This window comes from Ictalurus furcatus, chromosome 20 (assembly GCF_023375685.1).
Source record: "Ictalurus furcatus strain D&B chromosome 20, Billie_1.0, whole genome shotgun sequence".
Lineage (NCBI taxonomy): Eukaryota > Metazoa > Chordata > Actinopteri > Siluriformes > Ictaluridae > Ictalurus > Ictalurus furcatus.
The window spans coordinates 16,313,746-16,331,765 of NC_071274.1; the positions used below are offsets into that span (position 1 = coordinate 16,313,746).

At 40.1% G+C, this 18,020-nt stretch overlaps 1 protein-coding gene across 1 annotated transcript in view; it reads left to right on the forward strand.

Annotated features, from left to right (window-relative positions):
- Positions 1 to 18,020, forward strand: part of LOC128623991 (piezo-type mechanosensitive ion channel component 2) — a 99,642-nt gene that overhangs the window by 50,480 nt on the left and 31,142 nt on the right. Inside the window, exons 10-25 of the mRNA XM_053651238.1 lie at positions 2,028 to 2,157; positions 2,373 to 2,539; positions 3,033 to 3,263; positions 4,896 to 5,010; positions 5,717 to 5,916; positions 6,309 to 6,457; positions 8,456 to 8,629; positions 9,571 to 9,603; positions 10,237 to 10,436; positions 12,936 to 13,096; positions 13,319 to 13,495; positions 13,626 to 13,757; positions 14,486 to 14,686; positions 14,890 to 15,094; positions 15,923 to 16,024; positions 16,194 to 16,359. Of these exons, the coding sequence (XP_053507213.1) occupies positions 2,028 to 2,157; positions 2,373 to 2,539; positions 3,033 to 3,263; positions 4,896 to 5,010; positions 5,717 to 5,916; positions 6,309 to 6,457; positions 8,456 to 8,629; positions 9,571 to 9,603; positions 10,237 to 10,436; positions 12,936 to 13,096; positions 13,319 to 13,495; positions 13,626 to 13,757; positions 14,486 to 14,686; positions 14,890 to 15,094; positions 15,923 to 16,024; positions 16,194 to 16,359 (2,543 nt within the window). The remainder of the gene's footprint in view (positions 1 to 2,027; positions 2,158 to 2,372; positions 2,540 to 3,032; positions 3,264 to 4,895; positions 5,011 to 5,716; positions 5,917 to 6,308; positions 6,458 to 8,455; positions 8,630 to 9,570; positions 9,604 to 10,236; positions 10,437 to 12,935; positions 13,097 to 13,318; positions 13,496 to 13,625; positions 13,758 to 14,485; positions 14,687 to 14,889; positions 15,095 to 15,922; positions 16,025 to 16,193; positions 16,360 to 18,020) is intronic.

Genomic DNA, 18,020 nt, shown 5'->3' on the forward strand with positions numbered 1-18,020 from the left:
ATTGAACTCTTTGGCCTGAATGGCAAGTGTCATGTCTGGAGGAAACCAGACACCACTCATCACCTGGCCGATACCATCCCTACAGTGAAACATGATGGTGGCAGCATCATGCTGTGGGGATGTTTTTCAGTGGCAGGAACTGGGAGACTAGTCAGGATCGAGGGAAAGGTGAATGCAGCAATGTACAGAGACATCCTTGATGAAAACCTGCTCCAGAGCACTCTGGACCTCAGACTGGGGCGAAAGGTTCATCTTCCAACAGGACAACGACCCTAAGCACACAGCCAAGATAACAAAGGAGTGGCTACAGGACAACTCTGTGAATGTCTTTGAGTGGCCCAGCCAGAGCCCAGACTTGAACCCGATTGAACATCTCTGGAGAGATCTGAAAATGGCTGTGCACCGACGCTCCCCATCCAACCTGATGGATCTTGAGAGGTCCTGCAAAGAAGAATGGGAGAAACTGCCCAAAAATAGGTGTGCCAAGCTTGTAGCATCATACTCAAAAAGACGTGAGGCTGTAATTGGTGCCAAAGGTGCTTCAACAAAGTATTGAGCAACGGCTGTGAATACTTATGTGCATGTGCTTTTTTGTTTTTTTATTTTTAATAAATTTGCAAAGATTTCAAACAAACTTCTTTCACGTTATCATTATGGGGTATTATATGTAGAATTTTGAGGAAAACAGTGAATTTAATCCATTTTGGAATAAGGCTGTAACATAGCAAAATGTGGAAAAAGTGAAGCGCTGTGAATACTTTCCAGATGCACTGTATGTATTTCCTATGTAAATGTATTTTTCATACATGGGTATGTACAAATGTGAAGTATTGATTTAGCTGCTGTTTTAGCTTGCTCTTTTGTACCAATAACTGCCAAATGTTACCCTTGTTAATGTTATCCCTGCTTTATTTAGTATGAATATGCACTGCGAGCTTTGTAAGTACTGAGTAGGCAGATATATTTGCTCCTTTTAATGTTGTAATGTTCACACTCCCAAGCTCACATTACTAAAAACATGTGATAAGCAAGGAATTTCTCATTTACACCTTTTGGTCAGTCAAACTGATGATTAATTCTAAAGCAGACAGACTATATCGGCATAGGAATAGACAGATTTCTGTAAGTTTCTCCTGTAAGTCAGAAGACACTACAAATCACTATAGCAATACAGCAATATATACTTTTTTGTCAACTCTTCTTCATTTAAATCTTTCAACAGTGTACTGGCGCTTTAATTCAGTGCGAGCAGCTCAAGTAGCATGGCAAAAGTAAAATTTTATCAGTGCAGAGCTTACAGAGATTACAAACTGCAGTTTTGTTGTCATTCCACACAAGAGTCATCTTCTTTACACACAGCACGAATTCGATGTGTTTTCCCGCCCACTTTTGATGGTGCATCTCTACTTAAAAGTCATAATATGTCTGTTTCTGGAAGAGTTAATGCAAATTTACTTTTAATAATCTTGAAACAAAACTATGACCAACCTGACCAACACACCCATATGTGGGCTTTTGTCGACGAATGGCCACGTTCCAAAATCCAATGATAATCTTCCCCAGAAGAGTGGAGGTTATTATAACAGAAAAGGGGAGACTAGATCTGGAAATGAATGTTCAACAAGCACATATGTGTGTGACTGGTCAGGTGTCCACATCCTTTTATCCATAAAGTGTATTTTGGAAGATCCTAGTGCCCTGTATTACTAATAATGATATCATGCTTTACTAAAATGACTATCACCAAAAAGATGTATCCCAAGAAAGCAAGAAAAAGATGAGAAAAATTCAAAACACTAAGAATGTGTCTAAATAACCTTTGCAAGTTTCAATGTTCCCAGTGCAAAACCTCAGGAAATGTAAGTGCTATAACTTGCGTCTTTGTTTAGGATTTACATCTGAGGAGGGCATCTTAAAATTTCTCATGAGCCAATTGATTACCATTGGTTAAAAAAAAACTTCGTTTAGCATTATGTTTAAGGGATAAAGAATAAAATATGATTATTTCTACCAAATTTACCTCATAGGCAGTGTTGGTGAACTCCAATGGGACATCTTTTGGTTATGTCCCCACCCTAAATGCAGAGAATGGACCTGTCAGCTTGGACCTCTTCTCCATCCCTAAGTATAAGGTGGACCAATCCAATAATATTGAGGGTAAGATGAAATTTCACATCCGTCATAAAGAAATGTGATTTTACATAGTTCAGCTTGATGAGATAATGCATAATGATTACTGTATTCAATAACATTAAACTTGCCTAATATGCAAGTATCCTTATTTGTCAAGTTATACATTTAATATACATGTTTGATGACACAAACTATCTTTATTGACACAGTGACTTTATATATAATACTTCTCTGTACAGATCAAAAGGACGGAGATGTGTATGAGGTGGTGGAGATGCCGCCAGAGGAGGAAGAGGAGTTAAAGGAGAGCGAAGAGAAGGAGCAGACCGCAGCTCCCGCTGGTCTTGTCAAAGTCTTCCGTTTCATTATGAAGCAGAGCTACGTCTGCGCTCTCATCGCCATGATGGTGAGCCTGTTCAAGGTTTAACCGATCGAGTCTTGCAGTTTTTATCCTTAATGTAACATAATGTAAGACAGTCAGGCACAGGGTCTTATTATAGAAACATTCTTCATGTAAGGAATGAAACATGATTGGGCATGCCGTTATCGGAAAATACTCAAAGACGGAGTGGTGTGATGACCTTGTTCACAGCACAAAGTTTTTCAATTACAGCATGTGTTTTGTTCTTATACAACAAAAAGAAGGCTGTCATGTTACCAAGAAGCCAGAAAGGGTAAATGTCTTCTTATGAAAAACGTAACCGTATAAACGATTGTATGTTTTTCTTTGTAAAACATCAATTCTGTAATCTGTTTATTAGATTATGTGGATTTTCCTCAGTACGTTTATAAATTAGTGGTTACTATGGACGTAACCATTAATATAGACCATCTCTCACCTATCATTCGCTTTCCTTTTATCATTGTTTATTCTCTCTCTCTCTGTCTCTCTCTGTCAGGCCTGGAGCATTACATACGTGAGCTGGCTGACATTTGTCTTCCTCATGTGGTCTTGCACTCTGTGGATGGTGCGGGACAGGAGAAAGTACGCCATGCTCACGTCACCCTTTATGGTGGCGTATGGGAACCTGGTAATTGTGCTGCAGTATATCTGGAGCTTTGAGTCTCTGAATTCTGTCCCTGGCCTCTTCCTCAAGTCCACCGTGCCCTTCAATTCGCTCTGTTCCAAGGTAATGAGAAATGTCTGGACTTTTTATTTATTTATTTATTCATTTATTTATTTTGTAGTTGCCGGCAGACAAGTATGATCAACAAGCAGAAAAAGAGAGAATAAACCTTACTCCTTATTCATTTTTGCAAAAGGTTTAATTTGGTATGTTCTGTTTGAACTTGACATGCTTCACCGTGGTTCAGTGAAATTCAGTGTTGTAATTATAGTGCAAGCTTACGAAGCGGGATCTGAACTACACACATCAGTCACAAAGGTTTAGAATCGAAAGTTTACTAAGCAGATTAATTAGCTTTCATGGGTGACAGATGATCTTTTCAGTATCAGCCAGGAATACCCCAAACTGTCATGTAAGTATCCTGTATATATATTCAGTACTGTGCAAAAGTTTAGGCACCCTATCGTTTTGGGTTTTTTTAGTACAAACTTTGTTATAGATTTTTTATTCTATGACTTCTACATTATCGAGTCAGTACAAAAAAAAAAACATTTTAGATTTCCAAACATTAGTTTTCCAGCACAAAATTAAATGTTACAGAAAAACGTAGTATGTCATTAAAGAAAGCAGCATATTACGTAAGAGACCACTTTTCAGACTGTAGGGTTTTGCTGCAAAAATAAGAAGCAAGTCTCCAGAAGAACCGTGACTGGTTCTGCAAGATGCTCAATAAAACTCAATAAAGCTCATTTCCTTATAAAACTACACTAATTGTTCCGGAGACTACTGTTTTTTTTATTTTTATTGTTTCTGTCACACCAAATATTGACATTTACTACTGCTGCTCTTTACAGTATATATTTTTTTAATGTGGAAACATTTAATTTCATTATTTCTGAAGGCATCTTTGCTCTACAGCATTTCTTCGGATGTGCCTAAAACGTTTGCACAGTATTGTATCACCTTGCAGTTTGAAATCAAAGATGCTATCTGAATTTGAATGTCTTTTACGTGCAATACGAGAACACCAAGTCTCATAGCTGAAATGTTTTACCAACAACTTGCTGACTTTTCTTCGAGCTCACAAACACAATGTGCTACAGTACATTAGAAACTTTTTTCGATATTGAACATACGCTTGATTGTTTCCTTAAATCTAGATCGATGCACTTACTGTAACTAGCTAACTAGCTGGCCATACATTATTACATTACATTAGCTACCACTATTTACCCATGTCAATTTCCCAGCAACCAAATCATGAGACTGGGCAAAACATTGGATCTTTCACTTGTCCTCACTAGCTAATAAATGTAACATTTGTCCACTAACATTTGTTTTTTTTAACCATGTTCCAGCCACAATTGTATGTTATCAATAGCTTTCTCTCCAGTTATTCATGATTTTCACGCCCTATCATATTTATCATATCAGGGAAGTACTTTTTCAATTGTTGCCCAATGTGTATTTACCCATAGCACATGAGCTTAGTGGCTTTCCCTCCAGGTTCATTACCTTATTTGTTGATTTATGATGGAAGTAAACTGGAAAATTGTTTGTATCCATATTAAAAACATTCTGACGTTATTACCAACGTTACACACTTACGGATACGTTATTGCAGACATTGACAAATGTCTCCAGCTGTATATGTGTGGGTATGCTTAGTAAATTTCTCTGTTGGTTTGTCGTTAGGTGCTGTGTTTGCTGAGTTTCTGGCTACTTCTGCATCAGACACTGACTGAACGGCAAGATAAACTAAAAGAGGAAGCTACGCTTTCCGAAGTTTCAGTCGACTCAGAGAAAAAGGGTGAGCTTAACGCTCCAGCTGACCAAAGCCTGAATAGTATTCTTTAAAAACAAAAACCGAAGAAAACAGATGTATGGTGATGAGCTATGTGTCTAATTAGTGGTGTTTGATTGGACTATTAAAAATATCCCATCTCTTTGGATCTACTGATAGAAGAAGTCTTTATTCATCACATGTTCATTACACCATGGTAGAAATTCCTCTCTTTGCATATCCCGGCATACTGGGTCAGCCATAATATAGCACTCGTGGAGGATTCGCAGCTTGGCAGTGCTGGGGCTTGAACCCCCAGCCTTCTGATCAGTAGCCCAATGCCTGTAACCATTCAGGCACTTGTGTTAGCAGACTGGCCAACCTTTACACATTCTGTGTAGGAGCTCGGCGTCATAACAATCAGAGTATGCTGAAATATCGCTCAAAAACAAGAATATAGCATTTCTGGATTGCACACCTTTGCTGAAAAAGTACCAAAAAGATCCCCTAAATGTCCAGGGTGTATTCCTTAGACCGGGTGTCCCTGAGACTGCCACCCTGACCAGGATAAAGCACTTACTGAAGACGAATGAATGAATAATATATACTTAATAAGGCCTGTATTATTGTAATATGTGATAAAAAAAAAATCTAATGCTATCTAAAGCATGGATGTGATATGGCAACATAACTGTAAGCCCTGATAAGGGAGGAGAAATGTTTTGTGTTGTAGAGGTAGAGAAGTCAGAGGAAGAAGAAGGTGGTGAGAATGACCTGATGCAGATGGTGGGAAATCTGGTGATGGCCATGCTGGTGAAGTACTGGATCTACATCTGTGGTGGCATGTTCTTCTTTGTGAGCTTTGAAGGACGCATCGTCATGTACAAGATCATCTACATGATGCTGTTCCTCTTCTGCGTGGCCCTCTATCAGGTATCAAGTTTTAAATACTCAAAGAGAATGCTCAAAGTGAATATTCAAAGTAGATCTTTGTTATTGTGTCAGATTAGTGCATGGTTCATTGCTCTGTGATAAATAAGTCAATGAGTACAGGATCATTCCTGGAGATGTTTGCACTCATACACACTCAGATACTCTCTAGCCTTGTGCCCCTTTAGTAAGTAACTTTCACATTTCCAGATGAAAGGTACACACAGTACTAAAGGTCCAAAAAATTACAGGGTACCACCGGAGCAACAGCGAAATATACAGTTTAGTATCTATTACTATTTTTCTGAGAGTGTAGAATAAAACACTGGCCAAATTTTAGCTTGTTGAACCTTAAAGTACGATGAGATGTGATGGTGGCTGCTTTGTCTTTGCAGGTGCACTATGAGTGGTGGAGAAGGATTCTGAAATATTTCTGGATGTCAGTGGTGGTGTACACCATGCTGGTACTCACCCTCATCTATACGTGCCAATTTGACAACTCCATCAACGTCTGGTCTAACATGACAGGCATGAGTGAGGAAAAGTGAGTACAGTACCACTAGAGTTAATATTACAGTAGCACCTCTTGGGTTAATATTACTGTAGCACCTGTAGGGTTAAGAATGCAGTAGCACCGCTAGGGTTAATTTTACTGTAACACCTCTAGGGTTAATATTACTGTAGCACCTTTGAGTTAATATTACTGTAGCACCTCTAGGGTTAATATTACTGTAGCACCTCTAGGGTTAATGTTACTGTAGCACCTCTAGAATTAATATTACTGTAGCACCTCTAGGGTTAAGAATGCAGTAGCACCCCTAGGGTTAATATTACTGTAACACCTCTAGGGTTAATATTACTGTAGTACCTTTGGGTTAATATTACTGTAGCACCTCTAGGGTTAATGTTACTGTAGCACCTCTAGAATTAATATTACTGTAGCACCTCTAGGGTTAAGAATGCAGTAGCACCCCTAGGGTTAATATTACTGTAACACCTCTAGGGTTAATATTACTGTAGTACCTTTGAGTTAATATTACTGTAGCACCTCTAGGGTTAATGTTACTGTAGCACCTCTAGGGTTTATATTAAAGTAACACCTCTAGGGTTAATATCACTGTAGCACCTCTAGGGTTAATATTACTGTAGCACTTCTAGGGTTAATATTACAGTAGCACCTCTAGGGTTAATGTTACTGTAGCACCTCTAGGGTTAATATTACTGAAGCACCTTTAGGGTTAAGAATACAGTAGCACCCCTAGGGTTAATATTACTGTAACACCGCTAGGGGTAACGTTACTGTAGCACCTTTAGGGTTAATATTACTGTAACACTTTTAGGGTTACTATTACTGTAGCACTTCTAGGGTTAACATTACTGTAGCACATTTAGGGTTAATATTACTGTAGCACTTCTAGGGTTAATATTACAGTAGCACATCTAGGGTTAATATTACTGTAGCACTTCTAGAGTTAATAGTACTGTTGCACCTCTAGGGTTGATATTACTATAGCACTTCTAGAGTTAATATTACTGTAGCACCTCTAGGGTTAATGTTACTGTAGCACCTCTAGGGTTAATGTTACTGTAGCACCTTTAGGGTTAAGAATTCAGTAGCACCCCTAGGGTTAATATTACTGTAGCACCACAAGGGTTAATATTTCTATAGCAAGTCTAGGGTTAACATTACTGTAACACTTTTAGGGTTACTATTACTGTAGCACCTCTATAGTTAATATAACTGTAGCACCCCTAGTGTTAACATTACTGTAGCACCTTTAGGGTTAACATTACTGAAGCACCTCTAGGGTTAATATTGTAGTAGCACCTCTAGGGTTAATATTACAGTGTCCCATCCAAGAAGTGTTCCTAGGAAAGGCTACAGATTCATCCTGAAGATGAAGTGGTTATTGAAGATGAATGAATAAATGAACTGTACCAACAGAAAGCATGGGAACCTGAAATATAACAGAACATATTACGTATGTTATATTAATGTAACAAGGCAAAAAATATAATACAAAACTATTTGGTCACTCTTTCACTGACTCACTCATTCTTCCTCTCTGTTTCTTTAATTCTGCTATTTCTAAGATTCTTAACCGAATTACATATTAGTGTACAGGTCACTTTCTTTCCAGAGCTATAGGTGTTCATTTGAATCAGTTCAGGGTGTAGGGTGCACCTTGGATGTATAGCCAGGACACTACCCAAATAGCTTTTATGAACGATACATTTAGTGTAAAAATGAAACATGGAAACATTTGCACGATTAAAAGGAAGTGTTTTCAAAGTATTTATTTTTTAGCACCAGCCATACTTTCATTAAAGGTATTAAACTCTGGGAAAATATACCACATATAATATTTGATTGATTTGGTAGAGTATGACATAATGTAATAGTGTTTTTATTTTTATCTTAATATTGTTTTGTCTCGCTGGTTGTTTCCTCCCTCTTTTGCTCTCTCTCTCTCTCTCTCTCTCTCTCTCTCTCTCTCTCTCTCTCTCTGTGTCTTTCTCTCACGCTCTTTGGCTCATGCAGACTGAAGGATCTGGGTCTGGAGAGGTTTTCTGTGGGTATCCTGTTCACACGCATCTTCATTCCTACTTCTTTCCTACTAGTCTGCATCCTTCACCTGCACTACTTCCATGAGCACTTTCTTGAGCTCACTGACCTCAAGGCTGTGGCTGCCAAACAGGACAACGCCATCTACAGGTGAAGAGCAGACACGTTATTATTTTGTTATTGTTTGAACTAGTGTCTGCAGTTATTTAAAAAAAGCATATTTTATTTGTTTACCCCCCCGCCCCAACAAAAAAGTCCTTTTGAATTCTCATCATCATGATTTTTTATTTGTGTTCACTTTCATTCTCTTTTAGGATCATGTCTCTATTGTGTCATTTCAGAGTTTTTATATTTACCCAGGAAGCACTTCCTAATCAAGCAGTTAGCTTTAATCATGTACTTCCCGTCCCTGTTTTAACCATTTGTCTGCTCTCGTCTCTCTTTTTGCCATCCATAATGGTATTGGCCCCACAGCCATTCCAAAGTCAGTGCCCGTATCTGTCTGATTATGGATAGGTGGGTGACTGCTCGTGCTCCGTAGCACCCATGGACCCTTCACTCTGAATGTTGAAATGTCCTTCCCTCTCTCTTTCCCCTCACCTCTTTCTCTCCTATGTTCACTCCTCAATTAGTGAAACTATTCTAAACGAGAATAAGAACTCAAATGATTTGAATGATAGCATATAATAGACTGGTAGTAGTGAATGTGTTGTATGACCTAGTAATGTTTTGGAACTTGGTAATAGAAAATTTGTTTGTGAATGATGTATCCTCAGCACACTACTTGCACCAACGGTGACCCTAAAGACATGTTTCAACCCTAACATAACATCTCTGTGTATAACCTTTTCCCCTCCATCCACTGACTGCATTCAAAATCCTCTAAAAAGTTCTCTCCTCGGCATGTCAGTAATGTGCACGCCCCTTTCTTGAAGCATCTCCCATTTTCACGGCCTCCTCACCTCCCCAATGTTACTATTTGATGAAGTTTCTTTGTTCTAAAGCATTGCTGTAACTTTGATATTTGAAACTGAGGCTTTCAATGGTTTAATTTTATGTTTCAATTTTATAAATGATTGCTTTTTTAACAGCATCAAGCAAAAAATTCCATCTCCTCAGAGCAAGTAAGTGAGCTCGTGGCAGGACAGAAAAAAAAGCTTTCCAATGCCATGCAGCCATATCATGCAAGTTTTCAACCCCCTTGACCCTCCATCACCTGAGACGAAGACATTTTATGCTAATTTTTTGCTTCTCAAGCTTTTCATTAATGCCATGGATTCTATCTTTAATTCTGACTGATTTTTATATATATATATATATATATATATATATATATATATATATATATATATATATATATATATAAATATATATGTATGTATGTATTTATGTATATTTTTCCCCCTATTAATTACTGACTGACGATTGACCTTGCTTTCACATATATAACCACATCCCTGCTGATCTGTGAAGACTCACAGGCTCACAGCATCCATGATCTGAACCCTGCCTGTACAATACAACCCCAGTCTAGCTCTTTACTGTTTATAAAGGCACTAACCCACATAATCATCTGCTTCCTTGCTTCCTGGAAAGGATAGCTTGTTATTAGATATTAATCTAATAAGCATTGTCACTTTAAAAAATTTCAGTCGTTTAGTATGTGAATGGCTGTGAATGTCATTGGTTAGAGCTCTTATAAACAGGCAAGTACACCAACTGTTCCTGTTTCTCTAATGATAACTCTCGATGAACAGACTAGCCCATCCAGATGGCAGCTTGGCAGATCTCACAATGATAAGCTCCTCTCCTGAACCCTTGGTGGACATGGAGAAGGAAATGTTGATGGTGGAAAGCATAGCAGAGGAGAAAAAAAAGGAGGAGAATTCCATCCATGATGAGAGTCAACATTGTAGCGTGGCTACAGATCCAGAAATGCCATCAGAAGAGAGCTCAGGTACAATGCTATTGTTATTTTTATCCATGCATTTTTATTCCTTAGTTTACAACATGGATAATTGAGAATGAACGAGAATAGCGTGGATACCACTCATCACCTACCTACACCAGGGAATCCGTTTGCATAGCAAAACAATACAGTCCCTACAGACAAACCACATAATCAAATCCATACCACTTATTTCAGTCATAATGCTCACCAATACATGCACATAAATTACACACACATACAAGCAACAGTCACAGAAACCAAATTTGGTGTTATACATGTTAATTAACTCAACCGACATTCTCTACTACTACTCTACTCTTTTACTATACTCAAATCTCTACTACTCAAATCTCTACTACTCAAATCTCTGGGTGAGATTTGTGTGTGTGGGTGGGGTGTGAGATTTGTGTGTGTGGGTGGGGTGTGAGATTTGTGTGTGTGGGGTGTGTGAGATTTGTGTGGGTGGGGTGTGAGATTTGTGTGTGTGGGTGGGGTGTGAGATTTGTGTGTGTGGGGTGTGTGAGATTTGTGTGGGTGGGGTGTGAGATTTGTGTGTGTGGGTGGGGTGTGAGATTTGTGTGTGTGGGGTGTGTGAGATTTGTGTGGGTGGGGTGTGTGAGATTTGTGTGTGTGGGGTGTGTGAGATTTGTGTGTGGGGGGTGTGTGAGATTTGTGTGGGCGGGGTGTGTGAGATTTATGTGGGCTCGGTGTGTGAGATTTGTGTGGGCGGGGTGTGTGAGATTTGTGTGAGCGGGGTATGTGAGATTTTTGTGGGCTCGGTGTGTGAGATTTGTGTGGGCGGGGTGTGTGAGATTTGTGTGAGCGGGGTATGTGAGATTTTTGTGGGCTCGGTGTGTGAGATTTGTGTGGGCTCGGTGTGTGAGATTTGTGTGGGCGGGGTGTGTGAGATTTGTGTGGGCGGGGTGTGTGAGATTTGTGTGGGCTCGGTGTGTGAGATTTGTGTGGGCTCGGTGTGTGAGATTTGTGTGGGCGGGGTGTGAGATTTGTGTGTGTGGGGTGTGTGAGATTTGTGTTTGTGAGGTGTATGAGATTTGTGTGGGCTCGGTGTGTGAGATTTGTGTGGGTGGGGTGTGTGAGATTTGTGTGGGCGGGGTGTGTGAGATTTATGTGGGCTCGGTGTGTGAGATTTGTGTGGGCGGGGTGTGTGAGATTTGTGTGAGCGGGGTATGTGAGATTTTTGTGGGCTCGGTGTGTGAGATTTGTGTGGGCTCGGTGTGTGAGATTTGTGTGGGCGGGGTGTGTGAGATTTGTGTGGGTGGGGTGTGTGAGATTTGTGTGGGCGGGGTGTGTGAGATTTGTGTGGGTGGGGTGTGTGAGATTTGTGTGGGCTCGGTGTGTGAGATTTGTGTGGGCGGGGTGTGTGAGATTTGTGTGAGCGGGGTATGTGAGATTTTTGTGGGCTCGGTGTGTGAGATTTGTGTGGGCTCGGTGTGTGAGATTTGTGTGGGCGGGGTGTGTGAGATTTGTGTGGGCGGGGTGTGTGAGATTTGTGTGGGCTCGGTGTGTGAGATTTGTGTGGGCTCGGTGTGTGAGATTTGTGTGGGCGGGGTGTGAGATTTGTGTGTGTGGGGTGTGTGAGATTTGTGTTTGTGAGGTGTGTGAGATTTGTGTGGGCTCGGTGTGTGAGATTTGTGTGGGCGGGGTGTGTGAGATTTGTGTGGGCGGGGTGTGTGAGATTTATGTGGGCTCGGTGTGTGAGATTTGTGTGGGCGGGGTGTGTGAGATTTGTGTGAGCGGGGTATGTGAGATTTTTGTGGGCTCGGTGTGTGAGATTTGTGTGGGCGGGGTATGTGAGATTTGTGTGAGCGGGGTATGTGAGATTTTTGTGGGCTCGGTGTGTGAGATTTGCGTGGGCTCGGTGTGTGAGATTTGTGTGGGCTCGGTGTGTGAGATTTGTGTGGACGGGGTGTGTGAGATTTGTGTGGGCTCGGTGTGTGAGATTTGTGTGGGTGGGGTGTGTGAGATTTGTGTGGGCGGGGTATGTGAGATTTGTGTGTGGGGGGTATGTGAGATTTGTGTGGGCGGGGTATGTGAGATTTGTGTGGGTGGGGTGTGTGAGATTTGTGTGGGTGGGGTGTGTGAGATTTGTGTGGGCTCGGTGTGTGAGATTTGTGTGAGCGGGGTATGTGAGATTTGTGTGGGTGGGGTGTGTGAGATTTGTGTGGGTGGGGTGTGTGAGATTTGTGTGGGCTCGGTGTGTGAGATTTGTGTGGGCGGGGTGTGTGAGATTTGTGTGGGCGGGGTGTGTGAGATTTGTGTGTGTGGGGTATGTGAGATTTGTGTGTGTGGGTTGTGTGAGCATGTGCGTAACCAGACTCTGAATACGAGGAACTTTCTCCACATCAATATTGATGTATCTTTTGGACTCTCTGAATATGTACACACTACTTATCACTGTGCATATTGCAAAGTTTTCATGTCTCTTTTTGCTGTTTATCTTTAAGGCTGCAGTTTGCATCAATCCTAAACTCCTTCTGTTTGTAGATCTGAAAAATAAGTGGCACCTGGTGATGGACCGTCTGACTGTGCTGTTCCTGAAATTTCTGGAGTACTTCCATAAGCTGCAGCTCTTCATCTGGTGGCTTCTGGAGATCCATATCATCAAGATAGTCTCTTCTTACATCATCCTGGTGTCTGTTACCGAGGTAACCGCAATCTTTTTTACTGTCTCTAATTCGTATAAGCCATTCGTGATTTCTGTATTTAATGCCTTTAAAGTCTTTCTACCCTTTGTGCCCTTTCGGTCTAAATGTAACAACTTTAAAATGACCTAGTGTTGCATACTTGTATACCCTGCACATCTCCAATGCATTAAGAGCATTTTAACATGAAGAGTGGGTCTGATTAATGTGAACTAATGTTTGCAGGTGTCTCTGCTGAACTACGTGTTCCTGGCAGCATGGGCTTTCGCTCTGCCCTATAGTCAGTTCCGGCATATGGCCTCCAGCATCTGCACTGTATGGACTTGTGTTATCATCATCTGCAAAATGTTGTACCAGCTGGAGTCGATAAAACCAGAAACATACTCAAGTACCTGTACAATGGTGTGTGATCGTTTTCAGTCAGACATTTTTAAGCTATGCATTTATACAGTTCACTTTCAGGTCTAATAACTCTTTGGTGGTCATTTCCTTATTCAATATCTGATGGATGTATCTTCGTATTTCCCGTTAGCCTCATTACCCGAACGACCCAGAGAATAAGACGCAGTTGTACATGAAGAGGTCTTTGCTGTACGAGAAGCCAGTAGACCCTGCAAACTGGATTGGACTGGTGAAGTTCCCCTCTCTTTTGCCGAATCTAAGGGTGAGCAGACAAATTATGTAAGGATGTACAAATATGACTGCCATCATATACATAGGCTTAATAATAGGGACCAGAAAGGGCAGATCAAGGCAGACTAGTTCTGACTAAAAATGAAGCAATAACAACATCTTTACGTGGAACACTATAAGGTCAGTCTATATAATGGACATCTATATACATCTTTTTGTCAGTTGGTGCTCACTAGATACTGTAAAGCTTGATTCATTCAGTTAAAGGAATGGCTAGAGAAAACAGAATATTTACAAACATTTTTCAATTTCTTCAAATTCAGTCAATCAACCAAGCCATGTTTGGTGTCACTGGTGTATTTGGGTATTTTATTATTGCGCTTTGCAAGCAGTGAAGCCAACTTGAGCTAAAATCATCAAGCATTATGGAAACTGGAATCATTTTGCTCTATTACAGAAGGTCAGAAATCAGAGCAGGTGTACCTGATAACAAATTCAGCAATGAGATTCAACTCAACATGGTATAAGCCCCATTCCTTTAACCTTAAGCCTTAAGCTGGGTTACAATCATTTATTTGTGTGTGGCACATAGTGAGGAAGTTGTTTTCTATATACAGTGTTTTCTGTGAATGTATGCACTCTTCCTGTGAGACATACTCTATCATCTTGACTGATGTTTTGTGTTGTCTGATGCTCTACAGAGGCTGCATGTTAACGCTGTAATGTTGCTGATGGTGCTGGGGTTTTTTTTCCCTCTAGAACAACTTACTGATGCTGGCCCTTTTGGCGTTCGAGGTAACAATCTACCGGCATCAGGAGTATTTCCGGCTACGCAACAAGCTCTCTCCTCCTCCTTTTCGAACTATTTTCCATGAAATCACTCGTCAACACCTTGATAACGGCATCATCAGCTGTGCCAAATACTTCATCAACTACTCCTTCTACAAGTTCGGGGTAGAGGTACGTCACCAATATTTCACCAGTGTTTCTGCAACTGTATTCATGTCTTGGGAAGACAGAGCACTGTTTGGAAGCAAACACTCTGGTAGTATGAATTCAGTTAGAATGAACAGTTCAGTTCCTTCAGATACAAAAATGATGCTGTATATTTGAGCCCTAGATTTACAACTGTATGTGATGTTTTGCCTTATTTCTTGTCTCAGGTATGTTTCCTTTTGGCGGTGAACGTGATTGGTCAGCGCATGGACTTCTACTCTATGCTGCATGCCGTTGCTCTGGCAGCCGTGATGTACCGGCGTAGGAGAAAGGCCATTGCTGAAATCTGGCCTAAATATTGCTGCTTCCTGGCCTGCATGATCACCTTTCAGTATTTTGTCTGTATAGGCATCCCACCAGCAGCATGTAAAGGTGAGAATGAGTGTGTCCATGCGAACAGTCTGTGTTGGTAGAAAGCCACCTTAGACTGAGTTACTTGATATGGTAGTCAGTTTGCTTGTGACCATATTCCATGTATTTTTGGCTGTGTTAGCATTTTTTTTTGTAATCAGTTTATTTCCCATCAACCAGAACCTTCAGTAGAGTTTTGTAGCTCAGTGAAGTTCATTCGGTTGTCTACATGCACTCCTGCTGCGAGATCCTGACACACCTCCACTCCTCTCGTTCCTCTTGCCCTTTGGATCTGCCTGATTCATCCTGATGCTCGAATTTCGGCTTGAAGCTTCTGCACTTGTGACTCACTTTCTGCTGCTGTCCATGGTCCAACATGAATATCCTAAAGACCTGCACTTCCTAAAAAACAGACTGTATTCAAATGATAATTGAATTCTACATACTATAGACCTAGGAATTGATACTGTATTCATAAAGACTGTCTTGTGCTCATCCCAGGACTCTTGTTCACAATATATTCATACTGAACATCTTTTCGATATACTTAGCACTGTTTGCCTTTACTCTTCTACACTTGTGCTGCATATGGGATTATAACGAATGATTTATAATCCCTTTATTGGGTGTCGTCCAGAAGAGTATCGGTTCCCTTTTGGGTCTGGTTCTCCTCAGGTTTCTTCTTGCCTCTGTCATATTTGGCTTACTCTTAGGAATGTAAATATATAGTACATAAAGATTTCTGTAAAGCTGCTCTGTGACAATATTTATTATTAAAGTTTTCTACAAATCAAATGGAATTGAATTGAATTTAAATGGAACTGAATTGACATGTTGTGTTTTTTTCAGACTACCCTTGGAGATTCCCCAACTCTACAACAGATTCCAATGTCATTAAGTGGCTCTACCTGCCTGATTTCCACACAAGGCCAAACTCCAAGTTTCTCATCTGTGAGTTATGATTATGTACTCTTATTGTGTATTTAAATGATTGTGAAATGTTCAGTACTACTGTAGTAACCAAGTGTGCTGATCAACAGTAAACTGAAAGGACGAAATCGTTCATCGAAGTGCGGTTTAACATTATTTCTCTCTTTCTTTCTTTCTTTCTCTGTTCTAGATGACTTCATGTTGCTGCTAAGCGCGTCGTTGCAGCGGCAGGTGTTCGATGAGGAGAATAAGGCAGCGGTTCGTCTGATGGCTGGAGAAAACGTCGAGATCTGCAGAGATCTGGACGCTGCCTCCTTTAGTGTACACAACCCCGTCCCGGACTTTATACACTGCAGGTGTACTAACACACACACACACACACACACACACACACACACAGATCTGCTGGAGCAAAGTATCACTAGAACTCTTGCTCTTGTTCAGTTCTATTTGATTTTTTATAGCGCTTTAGGTTTTAAAAATTTTGAAGCAGTTATTTTGGAGCTGAAGACCTACAAGCACAATTTTAAGGTTATGCAAAGTGCAAATAAAAAGAATGTGTTGTGAACGCTTTGTTATGCCCTGGCTTGATTGTCTGTGCGTCAACATGCACAAGACCGCCCCCATCCATCTTTCGTGTCCTCTCTTTCCCAATTTCTTCTTCCACAGATCAGATTACAGATGCAACGTGTTGTCCATAGCTCACTGTCACTTTCACTCATATGCAATTTTTTTTTTTTTTTTGCCTAACTCAATAAGCAGCTTTTATGTACAAAGTGAGTTGTTTTCTCAACAAGGTGCTCAGTGAGAGAGAGAGAGAAAGAGAGAGCGAGAGAGATAGGAATCCATCCATTCTGACCCATCTGCAACACTTGCATGTATCTTTTCATCAAAGGTCTTAATACAGGCTGAGTAGTGGGACCTACATCTAGCTATCAGTGTTTCCACACACAGCTCTTGAGTGGTTGTGAGAGGTAATGTGTGGAGTGATGTAGTGCACACCCAGGTGGGTAAGAGATCTAGAGTGCACTCAGATGATAAAGATCCATACATACCAGCATTTACAGCCGATATGGTGAGCACTCACTTCCTTCATATATACATATATATACACACAAACACACACAAACACTGCCGGTCAAAAGTTTGGAGACACTCAACTGAAATGTTTCTCATAATCTTAAAAATCTTTTGATCTGAAGGTAAATGTTTGAAATCGGTGTTGTAGACGAAAATATAAATGTGCCAACATATTCGTTTCTTTAATTAGAAAACTAACATTTTATTTACAATAAAAATTATATAAATAAAAATATTTTTTTAATTGATGAATTGGAGCGAAATATTCAGAAAAGCAGCCAATAAGTGTCCAGCATAGATGGGAACTCCTTTAATACTGTTTAAAAAGCATCTCAGGGTGATTCCTCAAGAAATCGCTTGAGAAAATGCCAAGAATACATTTCTGGAAATTCTCGGCAAAAAGGGGGTCTACTTTAAAGATGCTAAAATATGAAATTATTTTGATTTATATTGATCTATATATTTCCATAATTCCCATAGTTCCATTTGTGTTACTCCAGAGTTTTGATGACTTTATTATTATTCTTAAATGTGGAAAAAATTTTTAGACACAGTCATTCTTCATATAGAATGAGTGTGTCTAAATTTTGACCGGTTGTGTGTGTGAGTGTGTGTGTGTGTGTGTGTGTGTGTGTGTGTATGCGTGTATATGTATGCTCGGAAACACTGACTCTGCTAAAGCACTTATTGACAGGAAGTGATATAGTGTGAAATAGAACCTTTACTAACTATATATAGTTATAACTATAGTGTTCAGGCATCAGTGTCAGGAGGAAAAAAGCGTCAAAATATCATCTAAATTAATATAATTTACACGTCTTAAATTATTTTCATCCAGTGTGAAATTAGTGTGAATATTCAATTAGTTCAACATTTCACACCTTCCAGAAAGACATTGTAAATGCAAAAATGAAAGCAATATGTCTTGCTACAATGG